Below are 27644 nucleotides of genomic sequence, written 5' to 3' on the forward strand. Positions count from 1 at the left end.
TATCTGAAATTAAGGTGAGTTTGATTCTAGTATCCCATTCACAAAATCATATACTTTTTGTTCAGTTGGGTGGATACACAATTTAGTGGTATATGCCTATATGGTATGATTTGCAGAACTCACAGAAGGTTATAAATGCATATAATTATTACTACAAAATTAGATGCAATTATTACTGCAGACATGATTGTTTTTTCTATTTGTGTTGATGCTTTTGATTTTAGATGATACTTTTTTTGAGAAAGATATGATACTTTAGCTGTTTCAGTCAATGATGGCCACTTACCTTTTGATGAACTGAAATGTATACTCACGCTTAGCAGAATGTTGTCATTTAATATTTGATGGAAGGTATAATGGTTTTGTGATATGCTTCGATATGATAATGTTTGATAGAAGGTATAATGGTTTAGTTGTTTAATAAAAAAAAAATTAAGATGATGATGGAAATAATGTGGAGGAATGCAATATTGAAGCCATGATGATGACTCAAGATGTAGCTGAATTGTTATATTGAATTGGGCATTAAACTAGTTTTCCTTTTTTTAAATTTTGGATTGTAATTTTGGTTGTACTTTATTTTATTAGTCTAGTTTTTACACTGTGGATTCTTGCTTCAAAGGCAAAATGGTTGACCTGACTGCAGTAAGTTTAAAATTCATATTACGCTTAAGATTATGATGATTAATAGTATTGAACAGTTTATGACAATTATTCATTTTTGCTTATAATGATAAGTGATTTTGCTATAAGCTGCAACTAAGTTGTTTATATATATAAAATAAATAAATTTCAAAAAATTGAAGTGAATGTTCTTTTAAAAAAAAATTGAATGAGCGCTTATCATATTTTTAAAAAATTGTTGAAAAATTTTCAAGGAAAAAAATGTCTACATTATGTCTTCAACGTGTCTTCTAAGAGAACTTCTACGGTACACCCGCAAATTAAGGTGTACCGGTACTTTTATTTCAAAAAAATTTAAATTAAATATTATTTTTATGGAATAAAGTGCTATTTGTTAATATTTATATTTTAGAAAATGTCATTTCATAAGAAAAAATATCATTTCATTGTTTATAAAAATCATACTAATTTTTTTTACATTTTATTGTAAAAAATAATCAAAATTCTCTATTATAAGTACTAAAAATTCAGAAATATTTTATTTTATTTCGTCGACGTTTTTGGTTAATAAGATTTAATTATAAATGATAGAAAATAAAAATTTTCTTCAAAAAATAACACATTTAACTATTAATTTATTGATTTGATGTACCAATACACTCAAAATTTTGAGTGTACCATAAAATTTGCCGTCTTCTAATGTATGTATAATTGCATGTTCTGGGTTAATTCAAATCACACTTAAAGTGTATGCATCATATACATGTTTTAAAATATCAAGTTTCAGTATGTTTGATCTGTCTTTATTTGTATTTTCATGGATATGACAATTTAGGACAGTTTTACAGTTTTCATGTTCAATTTGAGTGTGTTTTGTATATTTTTAATCTTGTGTTTTCTTAATTTCTTTGTGGGGCTGAAAGATGGAGCATGAAGATATGAATTTGCAAGGAGCAAGTGTAGGAGTTCAAAGATTGGAGATGGTACGTTGATTACCTTATGCTAAATTAGTTAATTGTTTATTTTGAACAATTAACTAATTTAGCATAAAATGCAAATATCCACGTATTACATGATAAACATCAAAGACTAAATACATAAATATTGCAGTAGTTGAACACAAGTTTCTTGCATAATGAATAAATATATGAGTACATACATATATTAATAAGTACATGTTAAATATTTATTGTTGAATTTTTCTTTAGTCGAAAGTTTCAACTATATTGTTATGATGTTATTAGTTGGGTTAAAGTGAAAAAATTTATATGTTTTAATTCATATTATAATTAACATTTATGATGTAATACTAAATTTTTATGTTCAACGTGTAGAGTAGATTACATTTTTATCGTTGAAGATGGTAAGTTGTGTTGAAGTAATGAAATGTTCAAATATGTGAACGTCCTTACACATTATTATCGTTGATGTTGTTTCTTTATTTAGTCTTGGTTTATTTGTATAATTTGAAAATATGTTGTTGTTCTTTATTTAGTTTTGGTTAATCTGTATAATTTGGAATATGTATTTTGTATCTAAGTGTGTTTTGAAGCATATCACATTTTGGAAAATCCTGACAAATAATCACGTCGTCGCATAATCTTCAATTTGTTGCCTCTTATTTTCATATCAAACGACTCTTTAATCTTGCGGAGGCCGTGAACGAAACATATGTTAAATAAATAATTGTTGTAGATACAAAAATTATTCGTCAATCACTTACCATAATCAACTTCTATTTTGTTTTTAAACATTTTTATCCACATGACATGAAATTACGTTGTATACGTCTTTTTATCGTAACAACATTTACTAAACTATGTTTTGGTATCCATGTTATCATAGTTTTATACACTTCAATGTCAAGCCAAAACACGTCCCAATCAAAACAAACTCTTTTTACGAAGCTATAATTAGTAGAATCACCTCAATCACACGTTTAAAAACAAACGACCAAAATATCCACATCGAGACTCATTTATTTCACGAAGCAAAGTGACAAACCCTTTCTTCTTCTTCTTCTTCGCTGAAATTAAGGCAAAAACTTAAGACCATGCCTAACCATAAACCATCGATCCAATATCCGATTGAAAACCCAAAAGGTTGAATAGGAATAGAGTTCTATGCGATGGCGATGGAGGCGATGAAGTTGAAGGTGATGGTGGCGAACCGAGGATAAGGTTAAATAGAATTAGGGCAAAAGACTTGAGTGTAGTTGAAGTTTGTGGTGGCCATGCGCTCAATTGTGATTTAGTTTTGTTTGTTATTTATTATATTAAATTCAATTTTAAAAGGTCACAATAATTTACATTTTTTTTATTTATAAGACACTGAAATTCACATTTCAACTTATAATTTAATGTTTTAATTTTTTTTTTATATATAATTTTAGCTTAATGATGTATTGCAAAATTATATACAAATCTTCTTAACACAAAAAAAAATATACACTTTGCTGTAATTATTGTTTTGGTTAATAGCATATTTCTCTTGTCAAAAATAAAAATAGTGTAATTTCCTTTTATGAAAATTAGTTGTGTCCTTGAAATTAATTTTTGTATTTGATTGATAATTGTATCATAGTCGATGGAATAAATTTGAAAAATGAACTTGTGAAATCGTGTTTTTATTTTTTTTTATTTTTTATAAGTGTAATAAATTTTTTAGAGAACAAATCATCTAAGATTTTTATTATAGAGACCAAGTGACACAATCGAGTCAACCGATTTAATCTAATTCTTTTATGTGATTCAATCAATGACCTAATGGTTCGACTATTGACTCAGTGACTCAATACCCTCACCGAGTCGATGACTGGTCCGAGTTTTAAAACTATGTTTGAAACAAATGACAAATGTCTTTTAAAGTGGAATATCAAGTAATTTAAATCGTGGGTATCCATAAACACACTTTTATCAAGAACGTTTAAGGATGCCAAAATTTAAGCTAACTACTTATTTTGTATATTCTTATATTTATTAGCGAAAAATGTTTGTCCCATTTTTTGAAAGTTATCATTGACAAAGACTTATCCCTTACTTTTATTTTAATACATATTTTTCAATAGCAAACATGTGTCTAATGCTTTTTTTAATATTTATCAAGGACATATATTTGTCTGTTTTTATATATATATGGTTGATATATATTTGTCCGTTTTTTTTTCTTCAAATTAAATGGTGACAAATATTGATGTGGCAATTTTAACTGTTGTCATTGGTTGCGTGCGCAAAATTGTTTATCAACCTAGTGTTTTATTTCAGGTTTATCACAAACAAATTTTTTTCTAATGTTTTATTCCATATTTATCACTAACAAATATTTGTCCCGTATTTTTTATTATATTTATCAGTGACAAATATTTATCCCGTATTTTTTATGATATTTATCACTAACAAATATTTATTATGTATTTTTTGTATATGTTTTTTTATTGCATTTATTAGTGAGAAATATATGTTATATGTTTTTATCTTTATTGTTACAAATACCTACCAAACGTTTTTAATATTTGTCACTGATAAATAATTAGTGAGAAATATATGTTCTATATTTTTATGTTTATTGTTACAAATACCTGCAAGTGTTTTTAATATTTATCACTGATAAATATTTGTCTTGTATTGCTTTCTTACATGTATTAGTGACAAATAACTGGAATGTGTTTATTTATATATTTATTTGTGACAAATACTTGACCTGATTATTTTCAATATAGATTTTTTTTTTTGACAAGATTTTTAATATATATTTATTAGTGACAAAATATATTGCTTTATTTTTTTTTATATTTACCAATGATCAATTTTTTCCACTATTTTTTATTACATTTATCAGTGATAAATACATGTCATATTTCTTTTTATATTTATTCGATAATAGCATCCCATATTTTTTTATGATATTTATCGCTGACATATATTTGTTTCATGTCTTTTTCTATATGAATAATGCTAACAACACACATTTTCAACACACTCAATTTGATTGATTAAATTCATGTGGGTTCCATCATATTTATATAGGAACAACATGATTAGATGGAACCCGTGTGAATTTAACTAATCAAATATAACATGTTTTAAAAATGTGTTGCTAAAACTCCTCTTTTTATGTTTATTAGTGAAAAATCTTGTTATGTGTTTTGGGGGGTGTATTGAATTGAAATTTCAAAGGATTTTAATAGACTTTTTTATGAAAAGAAAATCTTGAGGTATTGAATCAAGACTTTTATGGAATCTAAATAAATCTTGTAGTATTCAATCAAGACAATTAAGACTTTTTTTTCAAGACATCAAAATCCGTTGGTATTCAATTAAGATTTCTAAGAACTTATAAAATGTCTCGTGGTATTGAAAATTAGACGGATTTTAATGGATTCATTTGTGTAATGGATTGTGTGAGACTTTTTAGTTAAAATACACTCATCTAACAATCTCACACAAACTCTTGAGATTTTGTAATACTCTTCTGAATTCCTTTTTTTTATTTTTTTATTTTTTACGTTTCATCCAAATTCTTTTTTGTTCTACTGTAACAATGGCAGATTATATATTTTGTTTGGCAAACTTATTCTCGAAATCATCATACCTCTAACTTGCACTTTTCTTAACATACTTTTACGTTCATTAAAAAAAAGAATGTACTGTATAATCTTGTGGTTAATTTACCATCTACCTATATATCAAATTATTATAAAAATCAAAACTTTACGTTCTTTGGTATTATAATAATTTTTCTACTTGCATTTTTCTACCTGTAACATGCATTTTTCAATCAAATTATTATAATCAATAAACTAACATAACTTATTTTTAGGTCTATTTATTTTGATATCATATGTCCAGAATTTTTAAGATCAATCAACCTGCTAGTAGTATATTATCTAATAGTCTTTTTTTTGAAGAAATATTATCTAATAATCTATACACTCATTGATTCAATGTTTTTTTTTTTTTTTTTTTTTCAGTTGATTTATAACTGTACTTTTGTTTTTGAGATTTTTTGGCAACTGATCTATACATCTAATAGTATTATACTGTACTGTATCTTTAAATTTAACGACCCTTTTTAAAATCTTAAAAATCCATTAAAATCCTCTAAAATCTATATCATAAATCCATTAAAATCTTGCAAAGAATCTTGATTGTAAAAAGTCTTTTAAAATCCCACAAAATCAATACAATCCAACAAAGTCTTTTAAAATCTTCAAGATTTTTCTATCAAAAAGGTCTTTTAAAATCTCAAATACACCCCCTTGATGTTCATTGGCGATTACTTATAGTTTTCTATAATTTTCCAATATTTATCAATAACGCAAACATGACATTGTCAAATGTTGTCCCCATGAAACCAACACTACTTTCCTTCAATAAGTGCTTTCAAATGGACACTTTGCTGCTGCTAATAACTTGGAGCCATTTATTGAACGAGAAAGAACAACTTAAAGGCTTCTCTTGATACTCTATGATGATAAAGAATTATGTTGCTCAAACTTTAGAATTTTAGAAATGTAACAGGTAGCAAGCTACAAATAACTAAACAATTTTTAACCCCAAAAAGAAAGAAAAAACTACACGGGGACAAAAATAGATGTTAATCCTAAATTCAGTGATTAAATTATATCTGTGACAAAGTTTCCCTTTTTGTCATGGTGTTGAAAATCGTCAAATATTCCAGCTGAATTTGATTCATCAGGTTGGAGTCTACATCCATCGACTTGAATAATATCCTCGACAATTTTATTAATAGCGTTTCCTTTAACCTGCAGTCAGTGAAAGATAAATAACTCAATATCTAAAAAGAAAGAAAGATGAAACCAAAATAGCTTTAGAAGATTATAGTGACATCTCAAGCCATGGTAAAATAACACGGGTTCGTTGCCTGTTGGACTCTTGAATTCTTCTCACCATGACACATTAAACTCAAGAAATGGTGTCAAGTGTGCTTGAGCAGATCTTATTAGCAAAATAAGGAAACTGATATATAGAAATGCAGGATTGAAAAGCAAGGGAGTTGATTGTGATATTGAAAACTAGGATTCATCAAGGGAAGCTATTATGGAATGTAGTTACCCAAAATAATTTACAAAATAAAAAAAAAAAAATACTACATGTTTGAATTAGCTTATTTTATTTTGATAAAATAATCACTTTCTTTTATAATTTCATGAGAGCACTTTAAACAAAAAATGATTAAAAACCAAACAGAATATATATCTTGTGTGAGGCCAGGATCTAACCTTAATTCCAATAGTAATGGCAGTTTTCAATTTAACAAGTTCACCTAATCTCAAAGAACCTTCTTTATTATCCTTAACAAATATCAGTGGAACACTCCTTGATGAAGCCAAACTCTGAAGATGCTTTGTCAGCCATCGTGAGCTACAGTCAGAAGCTACAAGCACAGCCTGCATCATCATAAAATAAAATGTGAATATATTTTCTCTTCAAGGCTTGCTTATAAAACAAAGCTACATGCCAACACCAGAAGCAGCCATATATTACTTTTACCTAAGTACAGAATAAACTAGTTATTTATACCAAGGAAAACTAACTGTGTTTGAAATTGTGGATGCAAAAACAATGGTTTCCAAACACACTGTCAATTGCTAGTATAATTTGCAGGGATCAGCATCAGCAAGAACGAAAAGCCTAACTATAGCTACCGGTACATGGATATTTGAAGCACCATGTAAAGGTAGAAATATTAAAAATAGAGTAAGCTGGAGGATTTAATATGATGCGATGAAATAGTAACAACAGGTACAGGTACTAAATAAATAATTTACATTTCCTTCATATCAGAATAAAAGAAATCAACCTGAAGTTTAACTGAAGGTGTTTTATGATTGCTTGTGATTGAAGGGAGGAGTTGAGCTGACCTTTCAAACTCTGCACATGGTTTCATACGCTCCAGGACACGAGTTACGTCATTGACCCCAATAGCAAATTGTTGCTGCAAGGTTCCAGGTAAATGTTATATGACTGTGCAAGACTCCTACATGTTACTAAATTCATTCATATGTTTTATAGTTAGGAAAATCAAGTTGGAGTTAAACCTTTATCCATATCTTTTCTGGCAAAGAACTTCCATCCAAATGTCTTGCTGATTCGACCCCCCTGCTCATCAGAATAACCGCTTGCAAGATCAGGTGATAAATTGCACAACTGTTAAATCTTCATTCATACCCTCTACCCTTCCCCCGGCTTCATTAAACAATGTTATGGAGCACGCAATTTTGAAATTTTGATTAAAACACGAAACAACAAATGGAAAATTAGTCCTATGTTTGGACACATGGAAAATTAAGCTTATGTTTGGTTCGGTATTTGTACCCCCAGAATCACAATTGGGTCAGCCAAACCTGATTTGACCGTAAATAGTTATGCTAGTCCCAAAATCAATTCTGCCCGAAAGCTTATATTTCTAGCTTGTGCAATAACCTAGAATTAAGTTTCATGTAAAATGATTTATGTTTGGATACATTCATGTAAAAGTAAGTTGAACTCTGAATTCAATGCTAAACATCAACTGTATTTGTAGAGGCAAAAGCTCCAAATTCTAACTTCTTGTTTGAAATCAATCTTGAAGGCAAAATCAGTTGTGCTTGAAAACATCCGAACATGCAATAATCAATTAGACATCTTTAAAATCAATTACCTTCTACAAAAGTGATAAAAAATAAAAACTTATTTTTTTGTGAATGTATTTAGAGATATAATAATCTAACAATATCCAAACATAAATAAGTTTAAGTTGAACTCACTTTCTACCAAAATCAATTTTTTCACGGCATAACCAAACACAAAACGCGGTAAGTATTTTACCTAAGGATTGATTGGAGCAGATTGGTTAGATGTTTTCCTTCATAGCAACTGCAGAAAGTAAAAAAAGAAGAAAATTAAAATAATAGAGTTTACTTAATAACAATGGTGATAATGATAATAAGATAAGAAAACAATAAGAATGAATAGATTAAACAATATAAAATGTGAAATTGAAATGAATGCAGAGATATAGAGAAAAGGGGCGGTGCATATACATACATAGTTTCTAGAGAAGTAAGGTTTGAGTTTGTATTGGGATTGGGATTGTTTCCAGTTCCACCATGATTCTTTGGAGTTTTAGCATTATTACTTCTACTACTAGGCATTATTACTTTGAAGTCGCGGTAATGGTAATAGAAGATAGATTGATTGAACTTTTAAGACACGCGATTTCAGAGTTCCGCGGCAACCATGGTGCTTGCTTGCCTTTTGTTTCAACGGTGTATATTCAACTGGGCTTTGGAAGATTTTACACGGCCCTTTAATTGCTCATAGACACGTCAAATATCCAAAAATGCCCCTCAAATAGTTTAATTTAATTCATGTTTTTTTAAAAAATGATAGTAGCAGTTTTTTTTGTTTTTTTTTTTTAAGGTATTTTTATGACATTATAAATTTTTATGCAAAATTTTATCCAAAAATATGAATTTCACGTATTTGTTTAATTATTACAGTAAAAAATATTTATACCTATTATCTTAATAAAAATAAAAATGATAGTTGAAAAGTCAAATTGTATGGTTAAAAATTTATTTCATATATATCAAATTTTTCAACCCTTGTATGTGCTTATATTTCATTGAGGAGGAAGTAAGTATTAAGGCAATATAAAGAGTATACATATAGACACGCCAAATGCTAGTAAAAGAATTTCTTTTTGTTATATACTTAGCCAATTTGAATATACAAATTTTCAATCTTACTCTTTTAAAAAAACTTTCGATTTTAGTCTATCTAAACACTTCCTTCAATATATTTATTTGAGAGAAATTTCCTTTAATATTTAGGCCCTTCCATATTTTTTCTTAAGTGATAGTCCCTTCAATATTAAATAGCCAATTATCTTTAAAATAAAATAGTCGGTTGGAACAATTATATTTTATGATTTTATCGAAGATATGCCATAAAAAAAAGTTGTTTAACCCGAAAAAGAAAAACAAGGACTAAAATTAAAGCGATTTTTTTTTTTTTACAACGATCAAGATATATTTTTTTTGAAAGATAGAATAATTAAGATTGAAAGTTGGTGTATTTAATTTTAGGGTTAAATATATATATATTTTTCTATAAATATATATATATTTTTCTATAAATATGTCAACTTTTCGTTTTAGTCGTTCTAAAATTTTCCTTCAACTTTCAGTCCCTATAAAATTTTCAATCTTCATCTTTTGTCCATCTTTTAAAGTAAACTTATATTTAAAATTCATATTTTTTAATAAAAATTTTCAGAAAAATTCAAAATATCATACGAATGACTCCCAAAAAAAATTAGATATTTTTTAACAAAACATGAATTTAATATGAAATTATATATTTTTTAAGGTTAAAAATTAATATTTAATTTGTGTTTTGTTAAAAAATTTTAATTTTTTTTAGAATATTTGATACATTTATGCTCAATTTCATTAAAAAATACAAAAATTAAATTAAAAATAGAGACCAAAAGTAATGATTGAAAATTTTATAAGGACTAAAATTTAAAGAAAAATTTTAGAGGGACTAAAATGAAAAGTTGAAATATTTATAGGATATGTTTAATTTGTTTTGTCCCGTAAAAAGAATTGTTTATTTTTGGGATAAATATGTTTTTGGCGTTCGTCCAAGGTAAAACGGCATCGTATGGTTCTAGCATTGAAGGAAGAGGCTTTGAAAGAAAAGCAGTGTGACAGTGTCTCGTAGGTGCCGAGCTGAAGAAGAGGAAGAAGAATTAGAATGGCAACATCGTCGTGTAAGGCTTTGTGTAGGTTATCATTTCGATTACAATCTCTTGTTCATAATACCAACACTAAACAACCATCACTCTCTCTCCATCTCAATCTCAAACTCAAACCTCAATCTGCAACTGTTCCACGCGTCTCTCTCACTTCTCGGTCAGAATCCCTCTTCTATCTCTCTCACCTACCTAATCTTTCATTTTATTATAACTCAAATTCAATTCAATTATTTTGAATCATTTTTCTTCAATTTTGTTGATTAGGTTACCGGTAGAGTTGAGTAGCTTGGAATCAATGCTGCCGTTCTATAGCGCGGTCGCATCAGCGAGATTAGTTTCAAGCTTATCCATTGAATCTCTTGGTTGGGGTTTAGTTCCTCAAGGTGCGTTTTTTTCACACTAATGGTCTTATCATTTGGGTTTGACCCATTGCTTTTAAATTTTTGAAGCCTTCAATCTACCTCTAAAACTGAAATGAACCATATACCTTACTCGTTCCCTATTTTATTATGAGATAGGGCCAACCTCATATAGTTAGTGACGACAGGGTTGTGAATTACACCGATAGTTGCACTATAGAATGTCGTCAAATTATGAAGTGACTCCACAGCAGACGTGTTGTCCAGCATAAACATTTTTTTTTTTTAGTAATTTCATGAAATTATGTATTGCAACTCAACAAAAATAAATATATTTATGATTTTTTGCTTTACTTAGTTTCTGTTTTCATTTTCATTGAGAATAATAAGCTTTGAAGAATGCATTTTACACATTTTTTAATATGCAAAAATCTATTTTCAGTATCTCTTCCTAGTTAGTCACCCATGTATGTTCTCTCTTTCACAATTATCCACCGAGAGAGCCTTCCATCCATGGCATGATGAAAAGAAATGAAAAATACTATTGAAAATGATTTTAGATAGCAAATGAGTCATCATATCCCTCTAACACTTGTAAGAAGTACAAAATTTTCAGGCATGAGTGCTTTTATGTAAGTACTGCCAGACTGCGACACCATTTATTTATCAAGAGTTATTCTTTTAAAGCACATAGTTAGTAAGATAATTGTCCGTAACACATTTTGTATCTGAATTGCAGTAATAGCTGAATGGAAAGAACTTATCACAATGCTTTTGTTTTTTACAGGTATTTCCATGCCTTTATGACAGTGTTGATCTACGGTTAGCTGATTCAATTAGCATTTCCATGTGATGGCAGACTTTGGCTAATGTCGATGTTTTCATTTTTTTGTAATCTTGTGGCCTTTTGACATAGGATCCTTTACAGATATCTTTGACGAACATGTAATGCGACTTATGTTGCTTACTCATCGAGTTAGTTCATTTTATCCCCAGACGATTCTGGAATAACTTATTTTGCCTTTCTTATTTTTGGATGAGTTTGGTAAACTAATAATGCGTTATTGAAGGGCATTATATCTGAAGAATTTAAGCCAATTTTTATCATTTCTGTGATCACCACAGCTAGAAGGTATTTCTAAATCATTATCAAACTAGTGTGGCTTAATGTAAAGGTTCTTCTTCATCCTTGCTTAACACAGGTGAATGGGAAGGAAATACATGGTTGCTTTGAGATGTGTTAAACCGTTGCAGCTGACATATCGTGTTTCGTCTGCTACTTGTTAGTTGTTACAAGTCCACTCTGTAGGGTGTAACTATTCACATCTATAATGATGATTTTTAATCTAATGTCGTATATATTTTAGCGAATATCAAATAAATTTAGTATCCACTGACACTGTCATCTCCACTCCAGAGATGTGTTTATCTATGGCTCAAAAATAGGGTTTAAGGTAGTAAAATATAATATATTTAGGTTTCATTAAAAAGGATATATTCAAATGGATAATATGTTATCATTTTCTTCCGGTAATTTGGAGTTTGACTGTGAGTGCAGCTTGATTTGATTATCAGATTTTTGTTAGTTTGTTAAATTAAATTATTTGAGTTAACATCGAAACATTTGATTAGAAACTTTATAAAAAAGCGAATATCTTACAAGAATAAAAAATATATTTAAGCTTGAAATATATCTCAATTATGTTATCAAGTGATTGAGTTCAAGTGGTTAACGAGCTTCACCAAATAACAAATCATTCAAGAGAATCCGAGTTTGATTCATGAGTGAGATGATTTTTGGGCCGATTTTACTTACGACTTAACCGAACTTCAGATTATTAAGGTCCATTCTCACATGAATCAAAAGGTTAGCACAAAAAAATATCTTAAGTATGCTTGTAACTTAGTCTCAAGTCATCAAAAGGTTACAAATTATTTAAGTCGGTATGTCTATATCATCTAAAAGATGCTTCTCCATATGACCTTCTCAAATATAAATACCAAAAAAAGTATATTTGTTATTTTTTTACCAAACCTTCTATGAGTTAAATATCGTTGAATGCATTCTCATGTTTGTATTCAAGCTAGAGTCTCTAGTTAAATTGGAATTGGAAGAGATTCTTTATCATTCTGATAAGCAAATTAATAACTTTTTTACACCGACCTTTTATATAAAGTAAACTATTTTTTTTAAGAGATAAATTGAACTCTTATAAAAATATAATTAATTTTTATTACTTCCCCTTAGGATCATTTACTTTTACTTAACGAGTGTAAACATATTTATTTTTTAGTTATATCTCTTTCGAAACAAATTAATACTATTTTTTAATTTTTAGCAAAATTATACTTTTAGTCCCTTAACTTAATTTTAGATAACAATTTGATCCTTTATCTTTTTTTAATTTTAATTTGGTCCTTTTGGTCGATTTTCATATAGATTTTCAAGCTTCAAATATGATATTCTTATGCAAACATAGATGAAGACCATAAATTTGAAGATTGAAATGCCATAAAAAAATAAAACCATGAATTTGAAGCTTGAAAATTCATATGCAAATGGACCAAAAGGACGAAATTGAAATGAAAAAAAGATACCAAAATATTACCTAAAATTAAGTTAAGGGATTAAAATTGTAATTTTGCCTTAATTTTTTCAATGACCAGATTGAGCTATATTTTCTCAAGAGGATGTGTTTGGGTTTTCCTCTATAAAAAAATATTTTTTTTCTTTTGCTTTCGCACCGATTTTCAATCCATCAATAGTGAGCGACTAATCCGGCTCGTGGCACTGACCAAGTGTTGTTCCCCTGAAAATCGAAGCCGGTATTCCCCGAATACGGAGCTCCTTGCCACCGGAGCCGAGCAACTTGGTTTAAAAAATAATCTTTGTAAGACAAACAAAAGTTGTTACAACTTACAAGTACACGAAAAAACATGTATATGAAGATTAGATTGGGTGTTAGTACTTGTTAGCAGCCACATATGATAAGGCAAATGTAATGGCTACTTCTCCCCTCACGCTGCAACTGCAACTGCAACAATCTCTTTCTTTCTCTCATTCTCTCATACCCAAGCTTTTTGCACTCTCAAATTTTGGTTATGAATCCTTCCCTTCAATCACCACCATCAATTTCAACCCAAGAAAACAACCTTCAATCCAATGTTCTTCACGCAACCCCCCACTTGACACAGCAACCAAAAACTCGGTAAGAAGGTTTTCCAAGAAAACCTCTTCTTCTTCTTCATCTCATACTGACAAAAAGGTTTCCTTTGAATCAAAATCAGTTAACAGTACCAGTTACACTGTTGTTGAGAAAAAGAAGAAAAATGAAAACGAGAATAAAAATGAGTTCGAGAAGAAGAAGAAGATTAAGGACACCCCCCCACAAGCTAAATTGCGGGTTTCTTTGGATCAGTGTTCTAAAAGAGGGGATTTAAAGGGAGCTTTATCCTTATTTGATTCAGCAATTTCCCAAGGTGTAAAATTGGGGCAGCACCATTATACTGTTCTTTTGTATCTCTGTTCTTCTGCAGCTATTGGTGGTCTTCGACCTGCGAAAAGTGGAAGTGGTACTAGAACTTTGAATGCACAGGTCTCATCTAATAATTTAAATGGATCAGTAGATAGAAATGATGATGATGATGAAAGATTTTGTAGTGATAGTGATGATAATAAATTGTTAGATAATTCAGTCTCTGTTTCACATAGTGATGATAGTGACATGAATGATAAGGACAGGGATAAGAGGAATGGGATAATGGTGAGTGAGGTTGTTAAGGAATATGCACTACAAAGAGGATTTGAAGTGTATGAGAATATGCGTATGAGTAAGGTTGAAATGAATGAAGCAGCATTGACATCTGTGGCTAGAATGGCCATGGCATTGAGTGATGGTGACAAGGCTTTTGAGATGGTTAAACAAATGAAGATTTTAGGGATAAATCCTAGGTTAAGGTCTTATGGTCCTGCTCTATCTACTTATTGTAATAATGGAGAAATAGATAAAGCATTTGATGTTGAAAAGCACATGTTGGAACATGGTGTGTACCCTGAAGAGCCTGAGTTGGAGGCACTTTTGAGAGTAAGCATAAGAGGTGGTAAGAGTGATAGGGTCTATTATGTGTTGCATAAACTACGCAGTAGTGTGAGGAAAGTTTCAACCACGACTGCAGATTTGATTGTTGATTGGTTTAAGAGCAAAATCGCTTTAAAAGTGGGAAAAAGAAAATGGGATAATGGATTGATAATGAAAGCAATGCAAAATAACGGTGGAGGATGGCATGGGACCGGTTGGTTGGGTAAGGGGAAATGGCAAGTTCTTCAAACCAGTGTAAGAAAGGATGGAATGTGTAAATGCTGTGGAGTGCAACTGGCTACTATTGATCTTGATCCTGTTGAAACTGAGAATTTTGCGAAGTCAGTTGCATCCATTGCTATAAGTAATGAGAAAAATTCAAACTTCCAGACATTTCAAGTAAGAAACTTCAATAATGCTTGTTATTTCTAGAGAAATGATTTTTCCTATGATGAAATTTAGACAATTTTCGCGACACTTCTTTTAAGTGGTTAGCACCGTTCAAATAGATGGTTATTTATGTTTAGTAGCTGGGTAATGATTAACGAATTTTGACGCCTGATATATTTATTAATCACCTATTTCAACAGCGTTAACCACTTAGATTTCTGTTGCAAAAGTTGTCCAGTTTTTGTTGTCGAATTAACACAACTGATATTTCTAACATCATTACATATTGATGAAGTGACATATGTGAAATTATGAATTGCAGAAATGGCTTGACTACTATGGACCTTTTGAAGCAGTGATAGATGCTGCAAATGTAGGTCTTTACAGCCAAGGGAAGTTCATGCCATCCAAGGCAAGTTACTGAATGTGGAAAGTTATCCTTTTTCTTTTTACCTTGCATTCCGTTCTAATTGCAGTCATTGATTTTTTCCATCTGATGTGAAACTTTTAGATCAATGCTGTTGTCAATGAATTGCGCCAAAAACTCCCTTCAAAGAAGTTTCCACTTATTGTTTTGCATCATAGGCGTATCAAAGGAGACAAAAGGGATGTACCAATCAACAAGGCATTGGTTGATAGGTGGAATAATGCTAATGTACTCTATGCAACACCCACAGGATCAAATGATGATTGGTATGAACAAAATGGAATATATATATTTTTAATTAATATTTTATATTAATAATTTCTACTGATTATGCATGTTATGTTTCATTTACAAACATGTGTTTCAGGTACTGGTTGTATGCAGCTATAAAATTCAAATGCTTACTCGTTTCCAATGATGAGATGAGAGATCATTTGTTTCAACTTCTGGGAAATGACTTCTTCCCCAAGTGGAAAGAAAGGCATCAGGTATGCATTACTCTTTGCAAAGAAAGTTTTCTTATTATCATGTAGGTTGTATATATTTGTTGAAAAAAGGTTTAATTTTTGTTCTTTGGTTTAATGATATATAAATGCATGTTTGCTTGATTTTCCTTTCTTTGATTACAATTTAGAACTATACTTACCATTGAATCCCTATATTTGTTTTTTTTTCCTTCCAAATTTTAGGTACGATTCGGTTTCTCTGATGCTGGTCTTGAGTTTTACATGCCGCCTCCTTGTTCTGTTGTTATTCAGGTAAGTAACATACACTGGAAAGCTATAGCACTGTTTAAAAAAATTGGCGGAACGTGACACTAGTTAAATTATATCTGTTCATACAAATCTGAAGTTGAAACAGTAATGATGTAAACAAGATAAAGAAGAAAAATATAACATGACAATTGTGGTTGCAGGAATCAGAAGAAGGCCACTGGCATATTCCAATTGAAGCAGAACTTAATGATGAAGCAGAAAGAAGATGGCTGTGCATCACACGTGCTAAATTGGACATGGTTAGTGGAGACTCTTCAACAACATCCAAAGGTATCTAGTTCACATTTACAAGGTTACTTTTTGGACGATATGGAATCTTCATTATTTTAATATCCTGGAAGTTACTGATATGATGGCCATGATATACAGCCAACTCGTATTACTAACCAAAAGATAAATCTCAAAAATAAAATGGTAAGCACTTAACAGTAGAAACATTTTCATTATCAAAGTACACTGTATATTAGTAGAAAATGGTACTTTTCCATGTATTCTCTTAACTTTTAAGTGATTCACAATTCTTGTATTAACCGTTCACAATATATGCCACTAAAGTATAGATGTTAAGAGTACAAATTGGTTATAATATTTATATGAATTCAGCTAACTTTTATGTTGTCACAATTGATGGATCAGCTTGGTGTTGCACTAATTAATCCCCTCACTTCCCACTTTCTTTTCCTTTGATTAGATGAGAAACCTCTGCAGAATGGGGAACAGGCAAAATCAGTTACTAGAAAAGAGTCTGCAAAGGAGTTGCAATATCAGAATCTTGTCAATCACAAAAAAATGATCGGAACTCCCCAAGAATCGTACAAAAATCACAGAAAATAACTCAATATTATCCGAACTTGAGGCTGCAGAGTTGATTAGTGGTTGTAGCATTGATATTCAGTTATACAAGTAAGTTGAATTCATATTATTGATTGTAGCATTGATTATCAGCTATGCAAAAATCTCAGAAAAGCTCCAATTTAGTTTCATATCGCAGGGAGAAATACAAAGGCTAAGGTTCTACAATAAAGTTTGGTAGTCATAACATTATTTTAATTGCTGCTTGCACATGGCACGGGATAGAGATTGTTCAGTAGTTAATTTTTTTGCAACGAGAAGCATTCTTTGTAAAATACTTTTTGTTAAATTTTTTAACAGTGGTATCCATATTAATCAGTGCATTGAGTTTAGAATATTGATCACAGTCAGAACTAAACTTTGTTGCTGTTATTTTCCATGTTTTTTCTTCTCTTTCTTTGTATCGTTATTTTCCATGTTTTAAATGTTCTTTGTTTGTGAATGTCTGATAAATGTTTTTGAAATGGATGCAAATTCGTTTGAAGAGTGCCAAAAAACGTATTGGAGAAATCGGCTAAAGTCAAAGGAGAAGAGACATGGTCATGGAACTGAACTTGATACCGATAGAAGCAATTGCACACAAAAGAGTGGCAAATCTGGCCAAAGATTGTTTTAGGACCTTAATTAAAATTTATTAACTGTTTGAGTCAAAACTGAAGTTCCATTTAATTAATATCTTTTCACTTCAAACTCATATTTATGTATTACAAAAAACATCTGATTTACTAAATTAATTTTACAAAATTTATTTCATTCAAAATTATGTTTCAAACACATTCAAAATTTAATTCATTTAATAAATTCACTGATGTGAGCCAAACTATTATGGATATTCATCTGGTTATAGATGACCAACCTGATGCTTTCATATGGAATGAGGAGAGGAACGGTTTGTGCATTGTGCGTTCCGGTTATAGATTTATTATGCGGAGGTCTTTGAAGGAAGAGAGGTGTCTTATACCGGGAGATTGGGGTAGTTTGTGGAGAGCTCAAGTACCTTCTAAAGTGCGTAATTTAATATGGAGAATTTGTAGGCTGTGCTCACCAACACAGAGACAAACTTCAGGATCGTCATGTTCCTTGCCTGAAAAACTGTGAATTATGTGATATATCTGTCGAAACTGAGATGCATCTGATCTTTGAATGTCAGACTAGTATTGAATGTTGGACTGGTGCATGACTGCTTTCAACGGTTCAGTCGCGTTTATCTCGTTTTAATTAAGTGGGAGAGGTTCTGTTGGATGTCTGTGTGCGTGAATCTAAGGTAATTGTTTGTAGAGTCTTGACGATGGTGTGAGGGATTTGGCATAATAGAAATGATTGGATTTGGAACCACAAAAGATCAAGTGGCAATCAAATTCCGTGTTTGGTAAGTTTACTGTAGTCTGAATGGCAGGGTGTTTGCGCAGTGTGCGATCTAAAGCGATAAAAAACAACCAAACAACAGCAGAAGCTGGAACAACAGTGGACAGAACAGACAGCTGCAGTGTTGACACAAGTTTTTTTCACGGGCAGAACCCAACATGTTCGGTTGTTGCATACGCGGAACAGAAGGTCAGTCTGTTCGAGCATTGATAGGGTGGTATTCACATAACTTGCTGGTGTATGAGGGAGAAACATTGGCTATGTTGAATGTCATGAACTGGGTGCAAGAATTGGGACTACAAAGTGTGAAGTTCTAAGTGACTTACAAGTCCTCGTAGATGCTGTTTGTGATAGCAGTGATGGTGCATCAGAGTTCAATGTCATTGTTATCAATATTAGACATATTTTAGTCTCGAATTGTAACTTTGAGGTTAAGTTTATTCAAAGACAAGCAGATATAGTAGTTCATAATCTAACTAGAGCCATTTTCTATGCTAGTCACCAAGTCTTTGATTTTGTTCCTCCTTGTCTTTTATCTCTTTTAATTAATAAAATGGGTTAACTTTGTTTAAAAAAAATAACATTACCATCGGCTAAAGGACATGATTAGCCTGCAATTTCTCTTCAATGGTCTTGAAGGGTTTGTTTGATAGAATACATGAGTTTCAAAATGATATACTACCAGAAGTAGTAAACTAGGTACTCGGGTGAAATGGCTCAAAAAGGAAAGTGAGCATGAGCTAAACATCAAATGCATTTCTTCTACAATGTAGGCTAAATCAAACACATTTCATGTTCATTCCACCCTGAATTTGTGAAATATTCCAGATGTGTAATGTATGTAGATATATTGAGTCATGTTAACCAGTGCGTCGAAACATTGGTTAAGAAAACCAAAAAAATGAAGTTTTAAATCGAAGATACCATTTTTTTTATTTTTTTTTTACTTTTTTCAATATAACACATACTATATTTGTTTTCTTAACGGGTATCCCAGATGAACTTGTTGACATTTCCGTGTTATATTATACAAAGTACCATTTTGCAAGGCAACCCAACACTCCAACAGTGTTCAGCCAAAGGAGACAACTCATGAACTACACTTGACAGCATAGACACAATACTCATTTAACTAATCTCAATCGAAAAAACAGGCTGCCATGTACGTACAGTCACAAATTAAAATGCATTTTTTTTCATGACTTCACACGTACTCCCTCAACTCACATGCATCCTTTCAATTTCATCACCCAAATTTTCTATTCTTTTATTTATTTTAAATCCATCTAGTCAACAGAAGTAGTTAAATTCCAACAAAAATAAGGATAAGATTTTAAAAACAAATTCCTTTATTAAAAAAACACGGATTTGAAGAAATTCCTTTATTAACTGAATATTTTATATTTTTTGTCAAAAAAAAAAAACTGAATATTTTATATTTTACAGTATTATTTTCAATTAAATAAAGAGAAATAAAAACCACCCACAGGAAACAAAAATAAAAATAAAAAACTGAAGAAGAATAAAATAATTGAGAAAGTGGTGTTTTGAACGGAGTCTACAACGGAGTTGTTGCAGAAGAAGCGAAGCAAAAGGACACAATTGTCCAGTTTTGCGAAACTTGAAACGGCGTCGTTAATGGTTCTTCCTCCTCCAGTTATGGTCGACGAAAAATCCTCCTCTACTGTCATCGGCGGCAGAGATCGAGAGCTTCTCATCCCCGTCGCTAATTCCGGCGACCACTCCAATGCTTCCAAACCTTCTTCGTCTTCCTCCTCCGTTCATCATGCCGGCCGCGAGGTTAGGGTTTCAATTGTTCTTCATTCGGTTGATTTTTTTAAAGTATTTAATTAATCTATATTCTGTGCATGAGTGATTGAATTTATGGAAATAAGCTGATTAATTTGCTTCTAATAGCATAAATGCTTATCATTAGTAATAAGTTAGTCCAATCACACAAGATAAACACAATCCAATTGTTTTAGTAGAAGCTATAAGATGTTTTTATAAGCTATCTTGGAGAACTTATGGAAATAAGCTGAAAACAGCTTATAAACAAGTCGTAAGTTGTTTTCATCAGTTCTCCGAAACAGTCACACAAGTGCTTAAGCCAGTAGATAAGCTTAAATAAGCCAATCCTAATAGGCCCTTAGTCTCGGGGATTTCTTTGACTTGTATTGATACTTTTATAAAGACGATTTACATATCAATTGAAACTATTGCTTTTCATATAATTACATTAACTTGTTGCCACCTTTGAACTAATAGCACCAATGCTAGTTCTTAGCTCTAGTCGAAATTCACCAGATTTGTCAATTGCTGATTGCCAATCAGCAATTGACAACAAGTGATCACGGAAAATAGCGGTTTGTTCAAAGTATGCTACACACACAACGATGGTGCTAGTGCTGCTATAGCTGCTATTTTACAACACTGAAATACTTAAATACGTACTATAGAGCTAGTATTGGTTCATTGTTTCACCTGGTTTGGATTAACATAATTTTGCAAGTTTCTTCATATGGAGGAGTAAATTGAATCTGTTTTTTTTAGTAAAAGTACAAGCTGGTGCTTTATAATTCCCATTCATATATATTGCAATTTTATTTGTTTTTGTGAATTTGAATACCTAAGCCTGGCATTAGTTATCCTATTCATTTTGTTGCATGAAGGAATTTATCTGAAGTATTTGTCTGACAGATCGCCATGTGTTCTTTCTGTCAATTTGTAGACTTTTTCCAAAGTTGTTCAGAGCTGGGCATCAAAAAAGTTCATGACCGGATGGTGAGCATTTCTTTCTTCAACCTAATATCAAAAAAGTTCATGACCTAATTTCTTTCTTACATGTCAAACTAGTGCACACACTACAAAGATCTTTCACCATCTTATCTTATTATTTCCTGCAGAAAACTGTGCTTTTGTTTTAGATGGATGATATAAAAAGAATTCATTTCCTCTAATTCTTTATCTACATTTAGTTTATGCTGCCTTCTTGGTGTATATGTGTTTCTATCGTGAACCAAATGTTACCATTACATGATAGTTACACTCTCTCTTCTGCTAGGATATGAGAAATTTCGCTAGTTATGTAGTGTTAGGGTATGGAAGTTGGAAAGTAGAGGACATACCCTTTTTTGGCAAATTGGGGAAGGGAATTAAAAATCTTCGAACTCAGAACATTTTTTTAATAAGAAAAGCGAAGAACTCCGACCCCTCCTATTCTCTCTCTGACTCGAACCACCTCAATCCCAACCCTGCAACTAGATCAGCACTGCCTGTAACATTTTCAATGTCTGCGCCAGGACCTTTACTTTCACATCATTTGAGAAGTCCCGCCATCTTCTGCCAGGAAAAATCAAAGGAAGGAATCCAACCCATTTTTCAGATTATCTTCAGAAACTCATCGAGAACATTGACTTTGCTGGAATCTTCTAGATTGTTCTGAAATAATACTGATAGAAACTGGTTTCTATATTGATAAATTTAGAAAACAACAACAAATTTATTACACTAAATGCTGGAAATTCTGTTTCAGAAGCAGAGGATCAGCATTGTTACAAGAAATACAGCTGAAACAAAATTAGCGATAAGAAAATAAAGGTTTACGACTTCAAATGGTTTCCTTCCAAGAAATTTGAAAGTCTTGGTCTCTCAAGAAATTCGAGAGTCTTGGTCTCTCCCTTTGAAGAATTAGAGAGCTTGGTCTCTCCCTCCCGTATACATTAAATAACTATCCCTTAATCACTTTCTCCTTTCCATTATCTATTTATTAGTAAGAGGAATGCTAGCAACACTCACTTTTGAACACTCTCTAACACTCACTTTTTATTGGATATAATCAATGTATGTTCCACCACTTTGTGTGGGTTCTACTTTCAATGTGTAGACCCACAATGATTTAAGCCAATAAGAGAGTGAGTATTAGAGAGTGTTGCTAGCACTACTCTTATTACTAAAATTGAACAACATAATTGACTTAGTTACTGCCCATAACTGTTACAATAAGAAGTTTAACAAATTACAGCAAGAGGTTCTAAGAGAATGTCCCTTGGAGCGAAGCTGGGAGTGGAGAGAATTATTCACACTGTGATGGAATAGAAGAGTTTTTCGGAGTCTGTGATCACATTCATAGGTTTGCTGTTCATGTTATTGTTGTGGTGACTGTGGTGTGGGGTTGGAGGAAGTAACCAAGGTTGTGTTACTGCAGCTGCAAATAGAGGAAGCATAATGATGGTAAGAGAAGTTTGGAAGATTGGTTTATGATAAAACTATTAGATTGATCAGATCATGGCGAGATTGGTGGCCGTGGTGGAGGAGTGGTCAGAGAAATCAACAGTTAGGGGAGGAGCAGTTTCAGTAGATGGGGGAGAAGAGATAAATTTACCATTCTATCCTTTAAGTGATTACCAAATCTGAGTAGTAAAGAATGCAAAACATCAGATCTAACGGTTGTTGGTACAAGGTGAACTGGTTCACCATGTATAAGTTATGTACCGTCAAATACTGTCCAGTATTTGTCTGTCTATTTGCATTTATCTTAGGGTTGAAAACCATGTCCGTGCCTCATGGTTTGTTGTCTTAACATTTCAGAGTAGTTTTTGCTTTAGCTTCTTGACATTCTCAAGGTCACTTATCTTTGTGTTTTAGTTCTTTTTGTGGAAATTGTTGTCAATGGATGGCTTTGAAAGATTAAAAAATGATAATTTTAACTTAGAAGATTTTTTTGATTTTGTATGATTGCCTTTTTTACGCCTTTTTTCTTTTTCATGAGCATTTTTTTTTGGAGGGATTTTTCCTGAGCATGCTATTATAGTATTATTTGACATGTTTTTATGCTGCCATTTGTTATGAATTCCTGTTTTATTTATTTTTTCTCATTGTTTTTTTTTTCTTATTGAAGTGTCATTCTTTTTCCAATTGCAATCACCTTCTACATTACCTGGTGGTTCATTCATTTTGTGGATGGGTTTTTTTCTCCGATCTATGTTCATCTTGGAATCAATATCTTTGGTAAGTGCTTCTGTTGTATGGTACTTTATAATACACATCCCCCTCCCCCCAAAGATCAATAGTGTCGATTTAAAGGTACATCAGTTATACATTTTTTACGTGCAAACAATATGTTATTAGTTGCTGCTGTTGTTTCTATCTGCATTTTTTCTTTTGTATTTAATTGTGTGTGTGTGTGTGTGTGTGTGCGCGTGTGTGTTTTATTGTTAAATATTTATTTTAGTTTGATTTAATTTATCGTTTTTTAAATTTAAATTTGAAAATAAAATTAGATTATTAAGGGCAAATTTGTAGCAGATTTTTTTTTTTTGGCATATATTTAGATTTAAATTTAATTTTGAAGAAGAATTGAATTGCTAAGTGTATAATGGTGTAGATTATGTTACCTACTGGATGCCATGGTAGCATTTAATATGTTGAAATAATTGCTTAAACAGTTAAACTTCTTGGTCAGGTCTTGGGTTCATAACTTCCATAACCTTCATCTTCTTGATCGGGATTTTCATGTCATCATGGTTGGGTGCATCTGTCCTGGGACTTGGGGAGTGGTTTATCAAGAGAATGCCTCTTGTTCGTCATATCTATAATGCTTCTAAGCAGATTAGTGCTGCGATATCACCAGGTGTGTTTGGCAACATCTTACTCTTTTTTTTTTTGGTCAAGCAACCTAGTGGCTAGAAATTCACCTTTAAGGTGAATAAGTGGGGTGTCCGGGGTTCAAACCCCGGCCCCTACATATATTATGCATTGTCCCTTATCAACTGAGCTATGCTCTTGGAGACAGCAACATCTTACTCTTTATTGTGATGCTAATGTATATCTAATGGCGGGTAAGAGATGTTTATGTTAACACATGTGCTGCCACAGATCAAAATTCACAAGCCTTCAAAGAAGTAGCCATCATTCGACATCCACGTGTAGGTGAATATGCATTGGGATTCATCACCTCGTCTGTTGTCCTTCAGGTTTCTTAAACAGTTCTACTTTAGTGGCTTTTTAGTTCGGATTTTTTTCTTTCATTGTTGCTTAACTTGGTGTTTTACGATGTTAAGAGCCCAATGTTGAATTTTTTTCTTTCATTGTTGCTTAACTTGGTGTTTAACTTAGTTTGGAATCACGAGTGAGTCCATATGAATTAGTGATAATTAATAAAGATTATCTGCTTATCACGGCTTTAAAACTTTTGTTGAATTGAACTATCTTAATTATATCGCTGTTTCACAGACTTATTCTGGAGATGAGGAGTTATGCTGTGTCTATGTTCCCACAAACCATCTTTATATCGGTGATATATTTCTCGTCAACACCAAGGATGTCATTAGGCCAAACTTATCAGTCCGGGAAGGAATTGGTGAGTTATACTAGTTTTTAAAGTTATTCTAAGCCTTACACTGTAGAAGTAAAGGCAGGCTGAATTACGTTGCACTCATTTTAATATTATGAAGATGTACTTTTCGGAGCTTCCTCTGTGGAGGTGCAGTAAAATTGGAGCCTGATGTTTTTGTTTGTGATTTAGAATTGGGAGACGATGAACTGAGTAATAACTATCTTGTTTTACCCAACTCAGCCATAAGTATCACATATACAATTATACTTTTCACTCGCATACTGTTTATACTTGTGGAATTCACCAAAAAAGCACACCTTAATCGTGTTGCAACTTTTTATGAACAATTCATATTCATTAAATGCCTCGGTAATCATTAGGTGCAAGTGTAGCTATCACCTCTAGTCTAACTTATGCACTTTAGGTTGCAAGGAATGAAGATGCAAAATATATGAAAACTAATTGAACTCACACCAATATATTTTTAACATTGGCTAAATTTTGCAGAAATTGTCGTTTCTGGAGGCATGTCAATGCCGCAGATCTTATCGACGCTTGATTCACATGTTCCGGTGGAAATAAGTAGACCTGATAGAAGATGACAGTTAAAGGTATAGTAGTTGTTTATTTAACAGCTAATTTCACATGGAGATATCAGAATGGCAGCGCAAGCAATGTGTTGGAAATACAGGCATGGAATTTACGCGTTGATCCGCGAACCAGTGTTAGATCGATAAATTGTGATGTTTTGTGTAACATTCATTCCGGCAATAGAATGTAGAATTTAGTGTTTGTTTGAAAATATAGTTTGGGTGATGGTACAGGGTTACAACATTCTATTGAGGTAGGGCTCTAAAATTTAGTACTTGTGCATATCTTGGCGGTCTCCGTTTGTTATAGCAATTCAATTTTGTAGTGCTGATTACTTGCTTTCAGCTTAATAATATATTATGTTTCTACGGTGGTTTTCATTTCATTGGCGAGTCAACTTATTCAAATCTCACCATTCTCAATTGAATTTAATGGATATGCACCAGATATTTTACCTTTAAACTTTTAGAAATGTTAAATTGTGCCCTTCCAACATAATATAGTTTTTTTTTTAATCGGCAAATATTATTAACAACAAGCTCGTGTGCAAGATGCCCTAAAAAGCTCCCTAAACAGAAATAATACAAAAGCGTCGTAAATATACGGAACACTTAAACCAAATAACAAAAAAACTAAATAACAAAACAGCCACACCAAGCCAAAGAGGCAAGACACTACCACAAACCAAAAAAGAAAAACCTGTGAACACCAACGGCGACAGCAATAACGCCAGCCCCAAAGGTAGTAAAAAGAGCCAAACTAGGCCGTTAAACAACACAAATAAGGCACCCTGTGCAAGACCAGAAAGGTACGCCAGAAAACAGCAGCCGCGCACCATGAAGGTGGACACCAAATCCATTCATAATACATACAAACCGGAATGTTAAACCTTTCCAACAACCACCGCCATGAAAAAACCTTTATCTCCTCTACAAGCTCTTCTATGGTTTTAGATACATCATTGAAAATACGATCATTTCTAACTTTCCAAATCACCCACGCCACATATCAAATCGCCCTCAAACCCTTTTATAGATTGACCCCCCACTCCAACGCTCCCCCCCACCCCCCAAAACACACACACTCCTTCCAACTTGTTGTACAATGACTTAATCGTAAAAACTCCATCATCCTCTAACTTCCAACTCCACCTATCCTCACCATGTCCCCACACAAATCCTTCCAAATCTTCCAACAAGTTGTTAAGAAGATTGGTTTCCCACTCAAAAAATTGGCGCCTCCAACTCCCCACTAAATGAATCATTAAAGAGTGTCTCGAGGAATCTCAAAATCCTTAAAATTATATGAGTAATGAAACTGCTATTTGAGAATTAAAAAGGTGAATTTCTACCACTAGGCTACTAATTTATGCTAAACCAAGCACATATTAAGCACACGACATTACAATTCTCCCCAAAGAATCCTTCCCTTAGGGATGACATTGGGTACCCTATGGGTAAGGTCGGTGCCCTTCCCCATACCCGCGTTTGTAAAAAAATACACGTACCATCGCGGGCAACAAATTTAGTGCCCTTCCCCACCCATACCAGCACCCACCCATTATCTGCACTTTAACTATGAAAAGACAATAAAAATATAACAATTGAAATAAAATTATGGTTCAAATTTTTTCAAATCAACTCATAAAATAGTATGGTTCGTAGTATTTAACAAAATAAAAAACATCCAAAACATCCTTCAAAATTGTACACTAGCAGGAGGGATCAGTTATTGTATTACGTAGTTTTTGGATTACGCTTAGACTTAAATAACTAAATAAATTAATTAATTATACACCAAAAATAAATAAATTATTTATCATATTGGATAAATATGTTTATGCGGGTTGCGGGGCTGGACAATATAGTACTCTTACCCATACCCATTTAAATTTGCGGACAATATCCAGACCCAAGCCCGAACCCATGAAAGCGGGATTTTACCCTATCTATTGCAGGTATTTTTTCGGATATCCATCGAACCTGAGTCCAATTGCCATCCCTTGGCTTCCCTTGATACCAAACGACAATACAATTTTTTCCAAACCACATAATACCATGTTGCTTGATAAGTAATCAA

At 32.0% G+C, this 27644-nt stretch overlaps 4 protein-coding genes across 10 annotated transcripts; 3 read left to right on the plus strand and 1 right to left on the minus strand.

Annotated features, from left to right (window-relative positions):
• Positions 1-6048: 6048 nt before the first annotated feature.
• LOC25502271 (uncharacterized) lies at positions 6049-8903 on the minus strand. Its single transcript, XM_013591872.3, is given in 7 exon segments — positions 6049-6316; positions 6319-6388; positions 6866-7033; positions 7447-7581; positions 7685-7745; positions 8454-8501; positions 8673-8903. Coding segments are annotated over 7 exon segments (615 nt in total). The 5' UTR covers positions 8780-8903; the 3' UTR covers positions 6049-6290.
• Positions 8904-10262: 1359 nt separating this feature from the next.
• LOC11417002 (protein NONRESPONDING TO OXYLIPINS 2, mitochondrial) lies at positions 10263-12141 on the plus strand. Of its 2 annotated transcripts, XM_039828417.1 has the most exons (4): positions 10263-10546; positions 10654-10772; positions 11488-11535; positions 11951-12141. In XM_039828417.1, exons 1-4 carry the CDS (start codon positions 10389-10391, stop codon positions 11980-11982), a joined length of 357 nt encoding a protein of 118 aa, XP_039684351.1. In that variant the 5' UTR covers positions 10263-10388; the 3' UTR covers positions 11983-12141. The 2 variants fall into 2 exon arrangements, with proteins under 2 accessions (XP_039684351.1, XP_024627887.1); XM_024772119.2 differs by lacking the exon at positions 11488-11535 and having other exon boundaries at positions 10269-10546; positions 11536-12119.
• A 1532-nt stretch (positions 12142-13673) lies between these two features.
• LOC11406549 (proteinaceous RNase P 2) lies at positions 13674-19129 on the plus strand. Of its 6 annotated transcripts, none has more exons than XM_024773491.2 (8): positions 13674-15226; positions 15540-15629; positions 15729-15910; positions 16012-16132; positions 16334-16402; positions 16561-16690; positions 16790-16834; positions 17112-17651. In XM_024773491.2, exons 1-7 carry the CDS (start codon positions 13751-13753, stop codon positions 16804-16806), a joined length of 2085 nt encoding a protein of 694 aa, XP_024629259.2. In that variant the 5' UTR covers positions 13674-13750; the 3' UTR covers positions 16807-16834; positions 17112-17651. The 6 variants fall into 6 exon arrangements, 2 of the variants coding, with proteins under 2 accessions (XP_024629259.2, XP_013447328.2); XR_005643489.1 differs by lacking the exon at positions 16790-16834 and adding an exon at positions 18120-19129 and having other exon boundaries at positions 13675-15226; positions 17112-17323; XR_003008024.2 differs by lacking the exon at positions 16790-16834 and adding an exon at positions 17758-18018 and having other exon boundaries at positions 13675-15226; positions 17112-17323.
• A 1014-nt stretch (positions 19130-20143) lies between these two features.
• On the plus strand, positions 20144-25950 carry LOC11406550 (protein LIKE COV 1). Its single transcript, XM_003630736.4, has 7 exons — positions 20144-20437; positions 21369-21421; positions 23538-23647; positions 24102-24269; positions 24515-24612; positions 24872-24998; positions 25482-25950. Exons 1-7 carry the CDS (start codon positions 20276-20278, stop codon positions 25574-25576), a joined length of 813 nt encoding a protein of 270 aa, XP_003630784.1. The 5' UTR covers positions 20144-20275; the 3' UTR covers positions 25577-25950.
• Positions 25951-27644: the final 1694 nt, after the last annotated feature.

This window comes from Medicago truncatula, chromosome 8 (assembly GCF_003473485.1).
Source record: "Medicago truncatula cultivar Jemalong A17 chromosome 8, MtrunA17r5.0-ANR, whole genome shotgun sequence".
In the NCBI taxonomy this organism is placed as follows: Eukaryota; Viridiplantae; Streptophyta; class Magnoliopsida; order Fabales; family Fabaceae; genus Medicago; species Medicago truncatula.